Source organism: Urocitellus parryii, chromosome 1, assembly GCF_045843805.1.
Source record: "Urocitellus parryii isolate mUroPar1 chromosome 1, mUroPar1.hap1, whole genome shotgun sequence".
NCBI lineage: Eukaryota > Metazoa > Chordata > Mammalia > Rodentia > Sciuridae > Urocitellus > Urocitellus parryii.
This window is the reverse complement of record NC_135531.1, coordinates 162765546-162787127: the sequence shown is the minus strand read 5'-3', so window position 1 is coordinate 162787127 and position 21582 is coordinate 162765546. Positions and strand designations below refer to the sequence as shown.

General features: G+C 38.4%; 1 protein-coding gene across 3 annotated transcripts in view; it reads left to right on the top strand.

The window, feature by feature from the left end:
• The window catches only part of Cpeb4 (cytoplasmic polyadenylation element binding protein 4), a 65645-nt gene that overhangs the window by 35028 nt on the left and 9035 nt on the right, over positions 1 to 21582 (top strand). For 2 of the 3 annotated variants that reach the window (XM_026414797.2, XM_026414799.2), the window contains exons 3-6: positions 5129 to 5179; positions 16196 to 16369; positions 20595 to 20684; positions 21045 to 21163. In XM_026414797.2, the coding sequence (XP_026270582.1) occupies positions 5129 to 5179; positions 16196 to 16369; positions 20595 to 20684; positions 21045 to 21163 (434 nt within the window). The remainder of the gene's footprint in view (positions 1 to 5128; positions 5180 to 16195; positions 16370 to 20594; positions 20685 to 21044; positions 21164 to 21582) is intronic. The other variant, XM_026414798.2, reaches the window with a different exon arrangement.

Sequence of the window (21582 nt, the reverse complement as noted above, 5' to 3'; positions counted from 1 at the left end):
TGAGGATTGCCAAGTTTGAGGGCCGCCTCAGCAAATTGGTGAAACCCTTAGCAACTTAGTGAGACCCTGACCTAAAATTAAAAATAAGGGGCTGGGGTTGTGGCTCAGTGGTAGAGTGCTTGCCCAGCATGCGTAAGGCACTGGGTTCGATTATCAGCACCACATAATGATAAATAAATAAAATAAAGATATCGTGTCCAGCTACAACTAAAAATATATTTTTTTTAAAATGAGATAAAATGGGCTGGAGATGTGGCTCAATGGTACAGTGCCTCTGCGTTCAATCCCAGCACCTGCCCCCCGCAAAAACAAACAAACATTTGTGGCAGCATAACTTTGATTTACTTAGATGTGAACTAAATAAAATTAGCAAGAACAGAGGCAGGAGTAGCACCTCTAGTTAAACAATTGCTACAGATGTTTGTGTGTGAATATATAGGTGTGTAGTTAAAAGTCCTTAATGGTGTTCTCTGAAAACTCCTCCCCTCCTTTTTCTTTGAACTAAATTTTTATAGCTTGAGGCAATCGAAAAAAATAACTTAGGATTCCATGCTCCTTGTCAGTCTATGAGACTAAAGGTATGTTTTGGACAGCCTTGCAGAGTCATTCCTTATTATGGTTCTTTGGTTGGTGCCATGTCACCAACGATGCTGGCATGCCTCTGACAAAGAGAAGATCATAGCATGACACCTAGTAGCACTGAGGAACACTTAGTGTTTTTCAGCTCTTGTTTGAAATGGAAGTATTTATTTTATCTTTCCCTTATGAATCCTTACTAGCAATAATAAGTGTTCCTCTTTAGGAAATAGGTTTTACCTAATTAGAAAGTAATGCATATATACATTGCTCACATAATCAAGTAATTGCTTCTAGTCTGTCCTTCTTTCATCTCTTTGATGAGCTTGCTGGGAGTCTTAAAAGAATATGATAGTACATACTGTTCTTGTGAGCACTCCTCACCCCACCTGTTCTCTGTCAGTCTGTTTGGTAAATATTGGTTCTTTCCAACTCATAGACGCTCATGGATGCCTACTGTAGAATTATCTAGTTGGTGTATGGGTCTTTTCTAGGCTGTAGAATTTGGTGGTGTGGTTCCTCAGAGTCACATGATCAGTTGCCTGTATTGGGCTGGGTTGAGTCATGTCACCAAATATAGCCTACGCCTTCTGCATGATGTATGCAAGGCATCTGGCTCCAAATGCCACAGCTGGCCTCCAGAGACTACTACTTTTCTTGTCATAATAGCCCTTAAGAGAAGTAGTGCTGATCAGGCAGTGTTTTTTTAATATTTGTAACACAATCAATACCAAGAGCCTTTGAAGGTTGAGTTTTACTCATCAAATAGAGTTAAGAGTCACTTGCAAATCCTAGTGCCTTCTTTCTCCCTTCAAAATTAAATTACAAATGTACTCAAACCTGGGTTCTGTTTGTAGATAGGTGAGTTATCACAAACTAGCCAAATGAAACCACAGGCACTAGGTTCTGGTCACATTCAGGTATCTCAGTTATTTTTGTTTTCCTTGTGGATTCTGGTGTTTAGGGTTCAGTGGAATGAGATAGCCTGGGGCTTGTGCAGAAGGCTCAGGTTGCTGAATTTGAAGAGCTCTAGTTCCTAAGGGCTGGGGGAGGGATGGTGATTATGTAAAAGAGATGAGAAGCAGCCAGATGCCGAAACGATTGCCTACAATTTGGCAAGTTAATTTAAAAAGAGGCTTCCTTTTGGGAAGGGTCTTCTAAAGAAGGTAAATCTGAAGCAAAAATCAAAAAAACTCTTCAGAAAACTATCTCAGAACCCCGCACATTGATGTTTATGGCAGCTTATTTATAATTGCTAAAACTTGGAAGCAACTGAGAATCCTTCAGTAGGTGAATGGATAAATAAACTATGGTCCATGCAGACAACCGAATACTTGTTACTCAGCGCTAAAAAGAAATGAGCTATCGAGCCCCAAAAGACAGAGAGGAAATTTAAATGTTTGCTACTCAGTGAAAGGCTTTTATTCTGGATTTCAACTCCGTGACATTCTGGAAAGGGCAAAACTGTGGATCCAGCCAAAAGATCTAGGGAAGAATGATTAAGTGGCTGGCGTCCTGAGAACTTCTAGGGCGGTGAAGCTGCTTCGCGGGTGACTGATGCTGGACATATGGCACTGTACGCCGATCAGACCTGCGGACTGCACAGTGCCAAGATGGACCTCGTGTCGACTGTGACCTCCGGGATAGCCAAGTGGAGGTTCATGGTGTGACAATGTGCCACTCTGGTGTGCGATGTCTATCATTGTGAGGCTCTGCACGCGGGAGGCAGCGGGTGTAGGAAATCTGTGTACCTTCCTCATAGTTTTGCTGTGAAACTAAAACTACTCTTAAAAAAAATCAGGTCTTTAGATAGATGGACTAAAAGAAATATGCCTCAACTACAGCCACCCCTTGGTGGGAAGGTAGCATGTGGAGCCCTGGGTGCTGTCAGTGTCATGGCCCTGGAAGGGCGGAGGGATATTAGAGCGGAAGTGAAACAGGCTGTGCGAGGAGTCCCGGGGGCACTCGCCAAGGCCGCCTTGGGGACTCCCAGGAGGGACGGGAGGAGCTCTATTCTTAACTGTAAGTGACTCTGGATAGTTTAGTTGTGGAAAGAATTTACAGAAGAGTAGGGCAGACAGGTTGGGGAAGCATTGTGAATGTTCCCCAGAAAATCTTCTAAGTGTCACTGCTTGAATCTTAAAATCGAAGTAGAAAGAATAACTGGCTGTTTAAGGAAATGTCATGAGCGTACTTGCTACTTGGAGACCAAATTTGAATCTAGCTTGACAAGAATCATATTACAAGATCAGGTCAAAAAAATCAAAAACAAGTATCTTTTTGTGTGTGTGTGTGTCTAGGTGAGGGGTAGAATTACTATATTCAGAAAGGCTAAGAGCAGAAAAGGTGTCCAAGGTCACCTATCCTTGGAGTGAGGGTCTGTCTCTTTAGGAACTGTGCAGTGAGGCAAACTCTCTACTGAGTTAAGGGCATCTTCTAAGTAAAAGATACCCCAAAAGATGAGTTTCTGATGAGATAGAACTTCCTTGGTTCAGCTGGGCCAGCCAGTTTGGTAATTTGTCTTTTGCATTCTCATTGTTATTGTTTTTCTCCTTCTTTAGTATCAAATAAGAAACATTTGGTTCATATAGAACAGCCATGACTTCAATTGTACTGAAAGCATTAAAAAAGTTAGAACATCTCCTTAGAATAATAATCTAAGGATTATATTAATCTTCAATTTCAATTAATATAATTAAATATTTTTATTTCTGTATTGAATAAATCATCTTTTAAGCATGTTTTATAACACATGAAGGTGGTATGTGATAGCTCCTTGTTAGTGCGTTTACTGGAGTATTCTACAGCTACCCTGGTCATACATGCGTTCCATCCCAGCTGGTTGGCTGCTACTTGGAGTTAGGTGATTCAGAAACTGGGCTTCGCCCCCTGAAGTTTTTAACAGTTCAAGTCATGTTCCTGTGCTTAGCATCTGAAGTATATACTTTAAAAAATATATATTTGTGACAAGTAACAAGATCCAGGCTAGTTAAAACAATTGTAATGGAGTTTACTAGATTTAGATACTTGTCTGTACGTTACCATTAATGAATGAAGCCAGTTTGTAGAAACAAATTGAAATGTAGAAATTAATTTTTACCTTCTTCGCTCTTATCTCCATACCTGCTGTCACTCCCCAAGAAGGAATAAGCTGAAATTTTAAGTGGAACAATTTAACTTTAGAATGCCATTTTATTTGGTTTAAACTGAGTTCTGATTTTTCATGATAGACTCCAGGCTTTGGGTTTGGATTGATTAAAGCTGCTGGCCGTAAAGAACAGTTTTCTCTTCTCATGGCAGGAGTTCATTACCATGGAGACCGTTTCAGAGACATGGGATTCTAAAACAGGGAAGGTCTAAAGTTCCTTCCAGAAAAACTGTTATTATGTGGCTGCACACTTGCTCGGGTCCTGAGTATTCAGCAAGCTAGGAAAAGTCTCACTCCAGGCTCAGGGCTTGAGACAACCTCTTTATCCACTTTTCAGAGCCTTCAGAGTCACAGTTCTGAGAGGTCTGAGAGGTCAGTACTAAAGGAGTGTTGGTAGTTCTGAGTCAATTTTAAATTTGCACACTATTCCTGATTCATAGAGTGCTGGACCATGGCAGAGAGTGACCCACCAAGGTTTTCTGTCCATTTCTTAGCAAGTCTTGCTGAGGGCTCATCACCCTTCTTCTAATGGGTGTGGATGGGCATGTGAGCTATGGAAACTTAAAATATACCATAGTGATTTTATTTTATATCTTCTAGTGTATGTAGTATGCACTCTTGAGAAGCTGTGGTCTAGGTTCTTCAACTTACATGTAAAAGCTCTTCCAAAACATAAATGTCATTCCTTCAGGGTAGAAAAGATCCATTGCCTTTCCCCCATTTATTATGGCTATGATTTTTGAAGACAGCTTATCCAACATTTTTAGTATGTCTATAAATTCATTAAGGAGGGGCACCTTGGATGATCATTTTAGGTTAAACATTTTTGAACTACTGCAAAATTCAGAGGAATCTCAGGATTTAGTAAGAGCCTATTATTCTTGGGTATAATGTTAGGGACTTTCGTTATTTCTTACTATGTGTAAGTGCCATTAGACAGTCTTTAGTATGTATTGACCAAAGTCTGAATTTAAGCTTGTCTGTACATTCAGGCATCAGCTAGCACTTTTGTTATGGGCCACATAGGAAAATATTATTGCTAATTAGATATTTGTAAAAAGTAACAAAAAACTGCACAAATGAAAAAATGTGAAGATTGCTATTATAAGTTGGAGTTACAACACAATGGTATAAAGAAAATTACTTTGGGTGGGGATTTGGAAATTGGAATGACTTAGTTGTTAAACATGAGGGATATTGTATTTTGTCTCCTCCAAACTTTCTCTTTTTGAATTTTGGGGAACATGTTGATTCATTGTTTTCTATAGCACCACAAAGTTTGGTCTTATAATACAGATTTTTAAATACTTTGCCTATTAAAAGCAATCAGTTCAGCTGTTATTGAATGAGTTTAAACCATCAATGAAAAAAATAAATTTAGTAACGGCCTTCTTTTACCTTCAGGTCGTCTAAACTATTCATACCCAGGATCCGATAGCTCTCTGCTTATTAATGGTAAGTGATAATTGATTTACCACAGTGAAGTTCACAAAGCAGAAGTCAGTACTAGGGGAGAAAATACAATTAATAGAGAAATTGTACTTCAATTAGTAGAGAAAATGACATTAATTGTTCTGCAATGATAGTTGAAAGTTGCTACTAATAAGCTATTTTAAAATAATTCTTTCCCCTAAAAATTGGGCAGGATTTTTTTTTTTTTAAGAAAACTTGGGTGCTGATTCCCTGTCTTGAAATTGCTAACAGTAAATGAGAATTCCACATGATAGATAAAGACCAGCTTTATTGAACATTACCTTCTGAAGAGTGACCTTTGAAATGTCAACATAAAAGCCATTTCTGTGTCAATGGAAAACTGTGCCAGAAAAAAGAGGATAATCAGAGATCTAAAACCAGATAGAGGCAGCCCGAGACCACAGTGCTTGACATTGGGAAAGACAAGGTCATTCACTGCTGCCAAAGGAGATCAGGGAAAATGAAGTTTGTTGGCTTTTACAGTACCTTCTGTAGATTCTCTCATTACCTGTTCTAAATTTTACTTCTGTGCTAATGAGTATGTGTGTAGAAGCAAGTTGAGCTTTACAGAGAAGGGCATCTCCTCATAGAATTAAAGAATTGCAAAGTGTCTGTTTTTTAGTGTTTAGAATAGCTGAGTAGAATGCACAGGTCTTGCTGATTTCTTTTCTTCTCATTTACTGTTGCTGTGTTTTCTTGGCCAAAGTTCATTTTAAGTCCTACAGTCTCCAAGAAGTATTCTCGACCAAATAGCTGTGTTCTCATTATTTCCCAATCAACAACCAGAAAACAAAACAAAACAAATCAAAACAACAACAACAACAAAACCTTGTCTATGGTATGTGGTGAATTGAAAATTAGTTTTGTGAGTGCATCTCCTTTTGGTTAGTGTGTAAAGTCTGTGTGCTGTGAGTTATAGGCTTGTCGAGCCAGAAAATGTTGGAAGGAGATTTGATTGATGAGACTTTGGTCTCAGACTTTGATCTCTTCATGCTATAGTGCGAGAAATAATATCATCATAATAATAGTTACAACAGAAAGCAATGCCTTAGGATTCCAGCATAAATAAAGATAATAGTAATATATAATAATAATTCCATGGTATAATATTCTAGCATAAAAGTGTGTAGTCCCAAATCCAAACCCAGGGGTGACAGTATCATCAGGATAAAGAGGATGTACCTGCCCTGAAGCAGGTTTCGCTTTTCCTGGGAACTAGTTCCTGCTCAGGTCCAGGTTCTGCGAAGTTCAGGGACCCACCATGTGGCTTACTGCTGTGTGTTCTCAGGCAGTGGGATCAAAGCTTCTGTGTCCCATTCCCCTCAGGAGGTTATTCAGTTGGATCAGTTGCCTTCAGGCTGCATCTTTGTTGAGGTAATAAGAACTCTCTAGTGGGTTTTTCTTTAAAGCAAAATTCATTTAATTAAAAAAATCCTCTATGATTATGAAGTTGCCTTTCCTTTTTTCTCCATTAATAGCCTTTCTTTATGAATAGGTTAGTTTTAATGACCCTTATTTGGCAAAGAAAACCACCCCTACAACATTTATGTTTTGAAATTTTACTGCTTCATAAACTCTGGAATGGTTGGTTTTTACTGCTGCTCATATGGAAGTTTTGGTTATTATAAAGGTGTGTTGGCTGAGGTTAGCATTGACTCAAACCAAGAGACATGAAATAAAAGAAGAACCAAAAGAGATGTCAACAAGGGGAACCTTCCTGGCTCCTCAAGCCAGGAGCAGCAGTGCAAGGTCTTGCCTTGGCCTCTGGCCTTGATTGTAACAAATGTGATCAAGTGTTAGGTTTTAGTGACCAACCAGCTAGGATCAGCTGCCAGTATATTCATTTATAAGGAAGAAAAACATTCCAGGTAGGTTGGATGCTGGTAATAGACCCATTCTCTCTACAGTAGAAAAGTCCAGATTATAGCAGAATATTGCTGAAAAATCATGAAATTGAACAGGTGAGGTGGTGCATGCCTGTAATCCCAGTGGCTCTGGAGGCCGAGACAGGAGAATAGAGAGTTCAAAGCCAGCCTCAGTAATGGTGAGGCACTAAGCAACTCAGTGAGACCCTATTTCTAAATAAAATACAAAATAAGGTTGGGGATGTGGCTCACTGGTTGATGCCCTGATTTCAGTCCCCAGTTAAAAAAATAAAATAAAATCATGAAATTGAATCTAGGCCGGGAAGGAGGCATTGAGACCAGCCCTTATTCACCTTCATTTAGATGTGGGCATTGTCTGTTCCCTACTCAAATTCATAAAACATCCTCTAGAGCAGATCACTTATAGAAATCATCTATAGAGGTAATTTCATTTCATTCCTGTATATTTCTTACTAGCTTTGTTCTTGCTGTATCTCAGGTTTTGGGTAGCTATATTAAAAATCTCATGTCATGAATTGTGCTTAATGAAGATAAACTCAAGAATTACAGATACCTGCCACCTCCTGAGGTTGTGGTGACAATTATAAATGCATATAAATCATTTCACATGACACCTGGCACATGTTAATCAAACTAAAATAATTATAGTGATTTTTTTGGTCATAAATTTTAGTGCTAAAGGAAAAATTACAAAACAATGGGTTAAGAGGATTTTTAAAAAAACTGTCCACTATTAAACATGCTTTCTGTGTCTACTACTGAGATGGATGACCTAAAACTTGGTTCGACGTCCCAGTGCAGTCCCTCCATATCTTATGGCCATGGAACCTTTTATTAGAGCTGAAAATAAATGCTTAATACATGGTGTCAAATTGCAGTTATAGAAGGGAACTCTAGGGACCTGTCTGTCCTTGTCTGCTGTAGCCAGTCTGTTCAGGCTGTAAGAGGCCCGTAGAGGTGGTGGCCTGGCCTCTGTACTGTTCAGCTGTGACTTTCAGAGCTCTCTTTCCAAGTATCTGAGCCTAGAGGCATTTCTTGTTTGGTTTGGATGAAAGTAGTTAGAGCTGCTGTTAGCTTCTTTTTCAGGTGAACATTGTAACACAAACATTTGAATTTCCACTATGATTTTATTATCCAACTTGTTTTGAAATGTTCAAGCAATCTCAAAGCTTTTGAGGAAGAAATGGGGTTTAAGTTCTAAATAAATAAAGGAAAAAAAAAAGAGCCTTCCACAAGTTTTGGCAGTTTATATTGGAATAACCTTGACATTTGCCTGTACACAGATAAAAGGAGCTTACTCATCCACGGATCAAATTACTTATTATTATTTGGCCCTGCTCCTCATCAGCTTTCATGCTACCCGGTGACCTTCATATGTCACTTATGACTTTTAAGAGTCATTGCCAATATAATTCAGCAAATAATGATTTTAAAAAAAACTCTGCTAAGAATATTGCAGAATTCATTTCAGAAAATTATTCAACTTGTTGCTGTGTGAGATTAGTTATAGAGGTTTTTTGTTTTGTTTTGTTTTGTTTGCAGGGAGGTCAGGGGATCTTGGGGGAAAATTCTTAGATTTCGAATGTATTTTAAAAAACTCACTTTGTGTCCACTTTTTGGATACTGTTTTATTTTGCTGGAGCTGCCACAACAAGTACTGCAGGTGGTGTGCCTTAGACAACAGATTTCCCTCATCCTGGAGGCTAGGTGTATTCTCAGGGTGATTTCTTCTGAACAGCTCTCCCTGGCTTTTAGGCTGTTGTGTGTTCACGTGCTCTTCCCTCTGTGCTTGTCTGTGTCCGTCTCTTCTTAGAAGGACCCCAGTGATATTGGATTATGGCCCACCCCAATGACCTCATTTAACTTCAGCCCTTAAATACCCTATCTCCAAGTGCAGTCATGTCCTGAGGCCCTGGAGGCTAGGACTTCAACTTTGAATTTTGTGAGTGGGTGGGGGGGACAGAATTCAGCCCGTTAGCTGATGCCTTTGACAGTACATCTTATGTCATAGGAATGCAGTGAGCATATCCATTTTCTCATGGCACAGCTTGGTTAAGCTCTGCGGTAGATGTTAGGTGAGAGATTAATTTTTTTTTTTTTAACTTAAGGAGACTATGCAGTTGCCACCACCTCTGTATAAAAGTGCTGTGCATTGCTCTCTTTTTAAAATGCTTATTTTTCCCATCTCCTGTTTCACTTCTTCAGCCCTTAGGATTAGCTTCTTCAAAAATGAACCTATGCCCCCCAAAAAATTATAGAACAACAGGAAAATGTTAGTTTTTTTAAACAGATTTATCTATATATTCCTTTCTTCTAAGGCTGTCTGTTCATTTAGAAGCATCAACTAAATATTTGTTTGTTCCAGTGAAGGAGATTAGTAAGACAGTTTTTAAAGGCTAGCATAGAACAACATCTCCTTAGCTATAGTTGTTTGGAATGGAAGGAGGGAAGATGTCTGCTTGGGGTAGGGGCAGAAATCTATTAAAAAGGAGGGTATCATTTACCCAGGAGCACTGTGGATGATAGTCACTGAAATGTATGATATGGTTCTGGTGGCTAGAATACGGGGGGCCTGGTTAACTATCCTTTCATGAAAAAGGTGATGTGGGAACATTGTAAACTCATGTCCTCTACAGTTGTTCGTTTAGAATAGTAATGAAAAGCCCAGAGGAACTCTTGAAGATTAAACTAAGAATGACACATTTGACTTGTTTTTGAAAAAGGGGGAGATTACTTACTAAGCATGTGACTGTCCATCACATAAGCATGTGATATCTTCCCCTGGTCTCTCATTTGTTCCTTTTTCTTTCTAATAAACTGAGAATTAGAGGTATGCAGAAACTAGGGTTGCCCTTCTCTTGGGCAACTCTTTACAAATTAATAATGCATATCTTTACCATAGCTTATGAATGTTCTTTGAATGTTGTTGTACCTACAAGCTAATAAAAACTCAAGTCAGCTTGACATTGGGAATTGTAACTAGTAAGCATATATGTGGATTAAAAATTAGTGAGCCTGATAAATTTGAGGTTGATTAAAAAGGTAATTTGAATGACTATTGGCCTCCTTGTGTCATTCTTGAGCCATCCTCCTGCCTCCTGCAGCGATGGGGTCAAGCTTTCTGGTTCCACCATCTTTATTCTTTTGTTCCCAGATTTGCAACTTTTAGTTTGAGCCTGTAATTTTAAGATTTACTGATTTGGCTAATTTTCCCCAGTTTTTTTTTTTTTTTTTTGAGTCAAGTTTTCTTTGTGTTGCTCACTCCTGGTTTCAATTGATTCTCCTACTTCAGTCCTGAGTAGCTGGGACTACAGAAGCTCCTCACAATGTCCGGTTTCCCCACATTTTCCTGCAGAAAAGTCAGTTCTTTCCATCTGAGCCACCACCCTTTTTATTTTCCCCCAGTAGAGTGCCTGCTTCCTTCTCAGCAAGAGGGCAGCCACAGGGAAAACAGTGGGAAGCCTGAGGTAGACCAGGAGCCTGAAGAGGCTCCGCTCTGCACTGCCTGCTGAAACTTACTAATATTTTATCTTTCCTGGCCTAAGTCTTCTTCCTTCCAGAATCATGGCTGTCATGTAGGAAAGGGAGTGTTTCTTTAGTAACATTTGTTTGTCTTTAATGCAGATACTAAGTACCAAGAAGAAAACCAGAAATGGCCCATCAGCCAATAGAGCAATGCCACATACACAGTAGTCATGAATTCAGGTAGTACAGAAGTAGATGGAACAAGAAGCAAAGGCCTTCTTTCTTTTCCTATTCTAGTTTTTCTCTTTTTCAGGATCTTGTGGTTGTTTTGGAAAAAATGCTAATACATATTTTAACATCTCTCTATATTTTTACTTTTAAGTTTACACAAGGATCATATAATATACACTTAGACACTGCATGCAAACTAGATCTTAAGAGAGCTTCCGCATTAGCCCATGAGCATGTGCCACATTTTAATATGGTTGCATACTAGATGCTTTCTCTTTATGAATGTATCATATTATGGACACTTATCCATTGTTACAGCAAATGAGAAAAAGATACTTTTGAAGAGATAAATAATATTTTATTTTTACAATGAAATATGTATATATGTGGAGGGAGAAGGAAAAGTCCTTGACAGTCTTTCTGTACCTTCTTGGCAAATCAAGCCCTGTAGATTAATGGAATATTTTAGTAAGGGGAATTTCATGATGAGCACAGGGCTAATAAGAAGAAAAACATGTATAAGCAGTCCTGTAAAGACATTATAGAAATAAAATATTTACTAATACATCTAATAACATGTAACTGGAAATTTAAAAAAATTATCACCATATTGCTTAAAGCCCATTTTAACATTCTAGACTCCTATTAATTCTGAATGTAAATTATTGAGGACTTTATAAATCAAAGCTAAGTAATAAAAATAAAGGTAGCTACACATATGTATGGCATTCATTTTAACTCAGATGGGGAATGGGAGATTTTTATTTAGTGGTGTTTACACGTGTATTTTTCAAATCTTTAAATAATTTATTCTTAAATAGTTAAAGGAAAATTCTGAGCAGAGTTTATTTCAGCTAAGTTTAGAACTTGCCTAAAACAGATTTCTTTGAACATAATTAAAGCCATTTTGTTCCTTGCTACTTCCTCAGATGCTTGCAAAACATCAGATAGCAAGCAACACTTTATAGTCATGAGCTTAGACATCTTCCTGACATTTTTCTCAGGAAAGTGATGGGAATCTGTTTCAGTGTATTTCACCAAAAAGTTTGCTTCAAATATAATTTGAAATAAATGAGAAGAGGGTACTTAGTACATCTTTTATACATGGAGTAAAGTGGCACCATTTAGCATTCTGTTCTGGGTATATAGATGTGTTCACTTCATGGAAGAGTCACTGAATTTATGGTTCATTTACTTTTCCTTTATTGGATGTCAAAATAATTTATAAACTATTATAATAACTGGAAATAAAAATTTACACATTCTTATTTTGTGTGTTCCAGAATGTCATTCCCTCCCCCAGCTTTATTAATTAATTCATCTATTTGGGCAGTTTTTGTAGTTTGCAAGGATGTATACCTGTAGTTGATTTTTCCTGTTATATAGGACAGTGTCTGCATAGTTTTCAGATATTTGGTCTTAGAATCTAACCATGAATTCCTCTATATTAACCAGCTTAATTTTGTATAACATTATCAAATTTTGAAAGTATACATTTGAAGATTTTGAGATGTTTTATTTTTAACTGTTCCTGAAACGACATAAGTAAATAGAAGCTATGAGCATTTTCACGTTAGTTTTGTAGCTTTTAAAATCCTACTCTTTTCAAGTATCTCTGTCTCAGAAATCCAAGCAGCATGAATCTTCTTTTTAAGATAGACAGAACCAACCAAGATCTTCAAATCATTGTTTTCCCAAGTTCCCTTGTCTTCAAAACAGTTGTGTAAATGGAGGCTCTTAAGCAGGCATCTGCTTTTGTGATACTATTTGTCTTTCCAACCTCTGTCTGGTAAGTTGGAAAATACCTATTCCTCTTAAACTTAAAACCTATGAAGTTTTTCTCAAGGAAGGCTTTATTTTGTTTCAGTCTGCTTAGTCAGGTACTTTGGTGAAATCCTGTTTTATCTAGTAATGGTAGAAGTGTATTTTAATATGAGATGTAATTTCATTTTGGAAAATAACTCCTGTGATGCTTCTAAGTTATACATACTTAGAACTTATACTTACTTAGAAGGCGAAGAATGAAGACCCTGACCATTTTGTAATGTGACTTCTAAAAGGTGCTATACCTTCTAACTCAAAAACCTATCCCACCGTCCTGTTAAACCTCGTCCCTAGCCAAGCCGTAGGCTTCTGTTCTGGTTTACTATCCCTGAACTTTACAGCATCCCGCCTACAGCCCTGCCAGGCCTCAGGTGCTATTCCTCTGACTTTCCCTGAAGGACCATCTCAGATGCCAGCTAATCAGATTTGTCGCTTCTCTTCTGTCCTGTCACTCCTACCATATAACTAGGAGAGTTAACTAAGGACTGTGTTCCAAGACCCCGTAGATGACTGAAGCCAAGGATAGTATTGAACCCTACATATACTAAGGTTAAATACATAAATATACATATTGAGAGATATGTATATATATACACACAAATATATGATAAAATTTAATGTACAGATTGAGCATAGTTAAGAGATTAGCAATAACCAATAATAAAAGCAGAGCTCCTATAACATATACTGTAATAAATGTTTTGTGAATGTGATCTCTGTCTCTGAAAATACATCTCAAAAGTGACAAACAGGCAGGTAGCATGAACAGCTTGAATTCTCTAGGTGAAGGGACGATTCAGGTTCCATATTTCATCATGGTACTCAGATGGTGCAATTTAAAACTTATGAGTTGTTTATTTCTGGAATTTCCTGTTTAGTATTTTTGGACTGAAGTGGACACCTGATAACCAAAGCTTAGGACAGAAACCAGGGATGAGGGGAGAACTGTGTAGCAGCAGGCATGGTACATTATCCTTGTGTTGGCTTATGTGGCCTGTGACACATAAAGTCGCCAGTCCTTTGAGGACAGGCCCTTGTGCTGTTATCCATAGTGCTAGCAAGATAGGACATTTACAAAAAGTTTGTTGTACAGAATTGAGGGCTTTGACTGTCAGGGCTTTAAGTGCCAATTTGTTTGTTTCTCCAAAATTTCCTGATTCAAGGTTTGTGCTCTTGTTTCCTGGATATTCAATGATTCCCTTTTCCTTTCCCCTTGGCTATAGCCTACCTGGTGATATAATACCCAGCCTTTTACTTTTCACCATTTGGGTTTGGTAGAAGATTTGATTAGGGTCACAAAAAATTGTTGGTTAAAAAGAAGCTTTAAATTGCTTAAATATTCATTTGTTATGATTTTTTTTATTAGGAATGAACTGAGAAATACTGTAAAAATGTTGTTTATCCTGTAGTGGTGAAAAGACATGAATTAAATACCAGTATATCTACTAAATTGCTAGTGAACAGGAAAATCTGAAAAAATATGATTAATATACTAGTTGGTTTAAATCTTGTTACATGCTGTTTCAGTTTTATAATGGTTTGGACTTTGGGTGACAACTACAGCCAAAAGTTTCCCTTAAAACAAGTAAGATTCAGTAAAGATTTACAATGTCTTTGAAGAACTTTTAAAAAATGCATTCAGTTGACTTCTTACCATTCAGTTCCTTGTTTTGGAAACATTAACCAGGACATAAAGAATACAGCCAAATTTTGTTTCAAAAGCTGATAGATGAAATCTCAGTTGATTCTTTTGACAATGTTTGAAAGGTTGTTTTTTTGTTTTTTTGTTTTGTTTTGTTTTGTTTGTTTTTTGTTTTGTTTTGTTTTTTTTTCTTCTCATTTGACATGCAGCAAGGACATATGGGCGAAGGAGAGGTAACATTATTGTTTCTAACTTTTGAATGTATTGGTTGTGTTTGGAGAGGACCCAAGCTTGCACTTTCTATAGCCTTTGAGGGGAAGGAAGGGGTAAGGGAAGGCAAAGCACAGAAACACAGCTTTGATCCTCCATGGCCTCTGTGTCCTAGTTGGCATTCCAGACATTGTGTTTTGAAGGAGTTAATGAGCTCTAGTCAAATTGCCAGAATGCTGGGATTTTGATTTAAATTCATGTGACTTCCCTATATTACATTAGATATTCAACTTACTTATATCTAAAGATTCCCCCCCCCCTTTTCTTTTTGAGGGAATTTCTTCGGAGAAAAAAAATTTAAAAGCAATAATGTAGACTAGTCTCAAAATACCTCATTATCTTTGAGGCTCAATTTCACTTAAAGTAATTTGGGTCAGCTGATTTTACCAAGTAAGCATAAAACATTTGGTTTAAAATAGGCTGAGCTAAATAAATGACTTCCTATATATTTCAAATACTGGGGGGGGGGAAGCTCTAGAAGTGTTAGGGAATCTTAAAGACTCATTTCCTAGAGGTGCCTGAATAAACCTTATTTTTGCTGTCTGTAATAGTTTTGCCATTTTCCAAGCAAGAAGACAGTTAAATAGCTAAGATGTAAAATCTAAGTGATTTTTAAAGATCATTCAGAAAACAATATCTAATTTTACAATTACTTTTTGTCTTCATTTGACATGGTATTTAGGATAAATGTGCAGTAAAGATACTGTTATTGTTTGTGTTTAGTAATGAAAATTAAAGACAAGGGTGGCCGCAAAAGGGTATTGGGATGTTCTGATAAGGGAAGAGCACTTGAAATAAGTTTTAGAGGACCCATTAGCAAGTTCCTTTTGTAGAACTTAGATGTAAATTGGCATCTGAACAGTGACAAAAAACAGTGGTTGAGAGATTTTGCAGTTATTTGTAGCTGTGTGTTTTGTTGATGGTGTACAAGTTCCTATTTTCTGTCAGGTAAACATGGGAAGACTGTCCACACAGAGGCATCTCTGGTCTTTTCTCCTTTTCTGGCAATATCATTTTCAAACAACAAATTTAGTGACTAGTTTTTAGAAATAGACAACATCCTTGGTGAGCTAATAATTACTCAGCTAATAACAAATGTGTCTTTAGCATGCCTGTGGGTCTTATATTCAGACAGTGAACTTGGGTAACAATAGAATAGTAGGTGGGTTTTGGTTGTATCCCCTTAGTAAAGGTAAACAAAATGAGCGTTCACTTAAAAATTGACTTGTTCATTTCAAACCCATTCTTAGAGGAAATTGGGCAGGCTGTGCTATTTGATCTGTTGAAGAAATTTAAGGGCTTAGCATCTTACAGTCAGATCCCATACTTAGTGTCCATATCTAGTGTGCCGGCGGCCCTGGGGCCCTGCCAAGGCAGTGCAGTCTGCTGCCAACTGCTTTCAAAGGAGTGCTCTCTCCTGCTGGACTTCCCTTTCACCTCGCTGAGGCTTCTTGGTCCCAGTGGGATACTCGAACAGCCCTCTATTTAACCATGTACTTTCTCTGACTCAGTTGGGACTTAAAGGTGATGGGGACTAAAGAGCATATCTAAGTGATCCTATTATTCAGTGAGAAAAATAAAAGCAGTTTTATTGGATCTGCTGCTTTCCTTGTTCTTATGCATAGTAATCAGTGACAAGCAGCATTTCCTGTTAGCTTTCTGTCCTGCTTTCTATTTCAGGTCAGTCTTCATTGTTCCCAATGGAAGATGGGTTCCTGGATGATGGCCGTGGGGATCAGCCTCTTCATGGCGGCCTTGGCTCCCCTCACTGCTTCACTCACCAGAACGGGGAACGGGTCGAGCGGTATTCTCGCAAGGTGTTCGTGGGCGGATTGCCTCCTGACATTGATGAAGGTATATTTAGAAAAAGTAGGGTGCCTGTGGTGGCACATAGTAGGGCTCTCGTCTTTCTAGCTGCGGTGCCATCTGACTCCGGAATTCGGACTCCATGGCATTGTTGTCTCCTGCCTTCCTGTCCTACAGAGCCTAGGTGCAGCGGTGAGGAAGGCAGGCTTCGGGGACCTGCTGAAGCAAGGGGTGTATTCAGTGAGAAAGAGCGTGGGTCGCTGGGAAACGGGCAGCCATTCTGTTGTCATGAGCACACGTGGTGCTGCTCATCCTGCCTTGGCCAACTCAGTTATATGTCTCCATCTTTCTTTCCCACCTTTTATAAGTGCTTCATAAATGTGCGGTTCATTGTTTCAGACTTTTAAATCTTAGGTTAATAGTGAACTTTTGATAAATGTAGTCTACAATTGTAGCACAAGAAAAGGAATCTTAAAAGTTATTCATTCAGCAAATATTTACTTGCTTTCTAAATGCTGTGCACCACCCTCAGGCTTGTTTACAACAGTAAACAAGATGGAATGTCCCTGCTTGCATAGAGTTGATATTCTGGTTAGGGAAGGCCCATTAAAAATATGTACACATGCAAAAATACCAGAGTAAGTATTGAAAAGCAAACATGGTGACCTGAGCTAGTGATGCAAGTGGTGAAGGAAAGTCTCTTTGTGGAGGTGAAATGTGAACTGAGACTTTAGTCAGGGGCCAGCCATGCCAAGGGTTAGTGGGACCAGTTATCTAGGAATCCGCAATTCATCTCTGGATCTAAGTAACTCTAAGTAAAATTCAAAGTAGACATACAGTGATCATATATCTTGGTTGCTTTCTTCTAAACTTCTTTGGTCTTGGTTTCCTGAATGGACATGGAAGTAAACTAATTCATATTTTAAGAATAGAGCAGGTTTCTCTAAAAATCTGTTGTGTCCAATAATAATATTTAATAACTCACCATTTAGACTGGAATTAAAACTTATCAAGCCACTTCATTTTCTACAAGATGATCAGTCTTTTGGAAGGCTGAGACAGTAAGGGTTCTGAAAAGTCAAAGATTGAAATAAACACAAGGTTTGGTTTGTTCCCCCCCCACACACACACACACAATGAAATGTCTTGGGGAAATTTCAATTTAGTCTGAAACCATCTCTATCCTTTCCTTAGAGAGCATATCTTGAAGAGTATTGTGTTCCATAGAATTATGTTCTAAAAATTTCAGGATTTATGAGGAATATAGAGGCAGAACATTTAAAACCAAGTGAATCTGTACCTGCAACATGAACAAAAAGAGAATTAACCACTGGACATGTCACAGACATGGATGTTATGATGGCCGTGGGGATCAGCCTCTTCATAGGACCAGCGCTGCAGGGTTGTGAGGACTCAATGCAGCGTGTGTTCTGGGTAGAACTCCAGATCAAAAATTGAAGGAAGAAGCTCAGCATGGCAGGGGCAGCCTCAGGGAGTACTAAATATGTCCCAAACCACTAGGGCAGTGTGAGAAGAGGCAGAGGGAACCGGGCCTCTGGACCTGAGGACGTGCAAGTGGTCAGATGTCCTTCAGGGTTGGAGACGCACCTGTGGTGAGAGAGCCCTGGTGGTCCTCATTCCAGTGTGCTTAGAGCAGAGTGGGGCTTATATGTGCATCTCTGGAGCCCAGGCTTTCTGTCATTCTCTTTTCCATCTTCGGCTGACGTCATTCTCCTATTTACCAGTCTCACATGAGTCCCCTGTAATATAGAAACAGGCGGAGCAGAACAGACTGTCCTGCTTCACAGTCGGGGGGAAATGAAAACAGTCCCTCCAGGATGGAATTTGAACGTAGTCCCCATCTCAATTTTTTGTTCTTCCTGACTTTCATCAGGTTTCCTTTACAATGCTTAACCAATTTTTTGCAGAAGCTTTTTGGAAATATATTTTCCTAGAATTTACCTGCTAGTTATCCAAATATATGATGAGGCACAAATAATATCATTAAATTAATGGTTAAGTATGATCAAGTCTTCACTTTTCTCTCTCTCTCTCTCTTTTTTTTTTTTTTTTTTTTTTTTTTGCTATCTTTCCCTTCTTTCCTTCTCCCTTCCTGCCTGACTTAGGTTTCTTGCTGTCCAAGGAGGTGGGCTGATAAGAGGAGCAATGACAAAGTCAAGGGGTGTGTTTTCCTGTATGTGCACAGGGCCCAGGAGCCTTGGCAGCAGCAGGCATGGTGTGTACAGGAGTCAGGGCCAACCCAAGCCGGAGCACCAAGCTAGGAGACAGAGGAGTCTAGCAGGGGCTGGAAGATTGGTTATACTGAACAAGTAATAAGGGTGTTGCAGACCAGAGGAGCTAAGTTTCTCACCATGAGAAGGGAACTTACAAATATGGAGGGAAGGCTAGAAAAAACTGAGAATTTAGAGTAGAACTGGGAATATTAATGTAAGATCATAGGTTTTTATAATACACAGATATAGAAATAGCCATCAACATGCATGTACATGTGCATATTTCATTTGTTTTCTAGCTTTGTCCACTGGGCAGACTTGGAAATAATGAAAACTCACTAGTAATGAACCTGTGGCACACCCAAATTTTAGTTTTTTAAGTATCTTTTGCCACCAAAAGGAACCAGGACTTCATAAAAAAAAATAGTTGATTCTAGAGCTTGAGCAATGGAAGGTCAGGATGAGTCTCAAGTATCTTCTTGTGCCACAAATTATGGAAGTGTTTAAAAATAATGGTAGGGACATGGCAGAGGACAAGGAAGTTCCTATGGGCAAAATCAGGGATAATATTTTTTGACAAAGTGAGCATCAAAATAAATAAGGAGAGAATTGGATTATATGACTTATAAAAAAGTAGGCCTAGAGCTGGGGTGTAGCTCAGTGGCAGAACGCCTGCTTGGCATCCTTGAGGCCCTGGGTTCAATCTCCAACATCTCAGAAAATAAATTTTTAAAAATCTTTGTTGATATAAATAAATGAATAAAAGGGAAAGAAGTATTACTATTTAATCCTAACTAGTAAATGTAGAAGGAATGATGAAAATTGGTAATTATCATTTGGCGATCATCATTGAGGTAGTGGATAGAAGCAGGACTCTTCAGGATGCCAAGGCTAATGAGGAAATAGGATATTGGTGACTACACAATATTTCTTTGTAATACACTTATCAGATACAAAGGGGGAAGTGATCTCCTTGAGATGGAGAACCCAGGCAGATACCAACTTGACCAGTGATCAAGCTTAACATGTCCAGTGTAGTAGGATAGGACAGCAGACTGTCATCATGGTGGTATTTGTATTCAAATGTGTAGCATGAATCTGGTCATTAGTAAACAGAGTACAGACTCACATCAAGGGTCCTTGACTTATCACAAATTACCAAAGACTGAATAGCTTATTAACAACAGAAATTTCCCACAGTTCTGTAGGCTGAGAAGTTTAAGATCCAGGCCATAGCAGGCTCAGTGTCTGATAAGGGCTGGTTCCTCATAGCAGCTATCTTTTCATTGTAAGCACACATGGAAGAAGGGATAAAGACTGTCTCTGAGGCCTCTCTTACAAGGGCATTGATCACATTGATGAGGACCCTGCCCCCAAGACTCAATCATCTACTGAAGGCCACATTTCCAAATACCTCACGCTTGAGGTTAGGTTTCAACATGTGAATCTGGGCAGGGGTGGGGAAGGGACACAGATATTCAGAGCATAGCAGCATCCTGTAGAATGAATGTGAAAAATGGAAGAAAGGGGAGCGGTTCCTAATTAAAAAGGACCAGTGCTGCAGGGTTGTGAGGGCTCAATGCAGCCTATGTTCTAGGTAGAACTCCGGATCAAAAGGGGAAACAGGGACATTGTTGGGATAGTTTGAAATGTAAATGGAGTCTGTGAATTGGGTGGTAGTGTTGTACCCATGTTGATTTCCTGATTGTGAATACTCTATATATTGGTATATAAGGAGGTGACCTTGCTCTGAGCAGATACCAACTGTCGTGTTTTGGGGTTACAGAGTATCTTGTCAGAAAAAGATGGTGTGTGGGTGGATTGCTAGATTGGTTCATGCATGTGCAGATGGAGTGGGGAAGGGGAAGGGAGAAGGAAGAGGGTGAAGGCAAATGTGCCCAACATTGATAGCTGGTGAATCTGGCTGAAAGGAGTTCTGTGAACTGTTCTCAGAGATGGCAGATTTAAAGCTTTTGTTAATAAACTACTACTTTAAAAAAGTAACCCTAAAATATTTGAATTTTTTTCTTGTTCATTAGATGAGATCACAGCTAGTTTTCGTCGCTTCGGCCCTTTGATTGTGGACTGGCCTCATAAAGCAGAGAGCAAATCTTATTTTCCTCCTAAAGGTAATTCCCAAGATTCAGTATACAAGTACAGTTTAACCTTATATTGTTCAGCGTTCAGCCTTTTCATAAATGTTTACCTTCATCGCAACATTTCCTATTTTTCAGCTTATATTTTTCTAAGTGATCTTTAACATTTCTATATAACTTACTTTTAATTCAAATTCAATTCTACTCTATTTTAGTACAAAAGTGAATTATGCATTGATATTATCAGATTTTTGGTATGAATATTAAGTTTTAAATTTTTTTATATTTTTCTATTCCTTTTCCTTTCCTTGGTATTAATTTATACTTTCTATCTCTTGAAGAATCACAAAGAAGATAGGAAAAAGTATAAGCCCTTTCTTCTTTTTTTCTTAGGCTATGCATTCCTGCTATTTCAAGATGAAAGCTCTGTTCAGGCTCTCATTGATGCATGCATTGAAGAAGAAGGAAAGCTCTACCTGTGTGTATCAAGTCCCACCATCAAGGATAAGCCAGTAAGTGCAGTCTAGCGTAAAATAGCTGTTAGTTTTTGCCTCGATCCATCTGCTGTATTTGAAAAACATCTTGATGTGTCTGTTGAACTTAATCAACATGTTAAGTAGAATCTAAATAAAAAGTTTTTGTTATTGTCAGGTTCCTAACATTGACATTCTGTATATCGTGCACATTATTTTGACATTGAATGTGTAGTTAGTTGAAATATTTGGTAAGTCTTCACTTGAAAAAAAAAAACATTTTGCAAAGGTAAAGCAGCTGAATTTCTTCTGAAGAATAAAACTCAAATCACAAGTATGTTCCATGTCTTTCTATCTCTATCCTCTCTTGGATCAAGATTTTACCCAAAGAATCCTTAACTTTTTACCTGTGATGCTTTCCCAAAGTAGAATTGATTATGTGTATTCTCGTAAAGGTA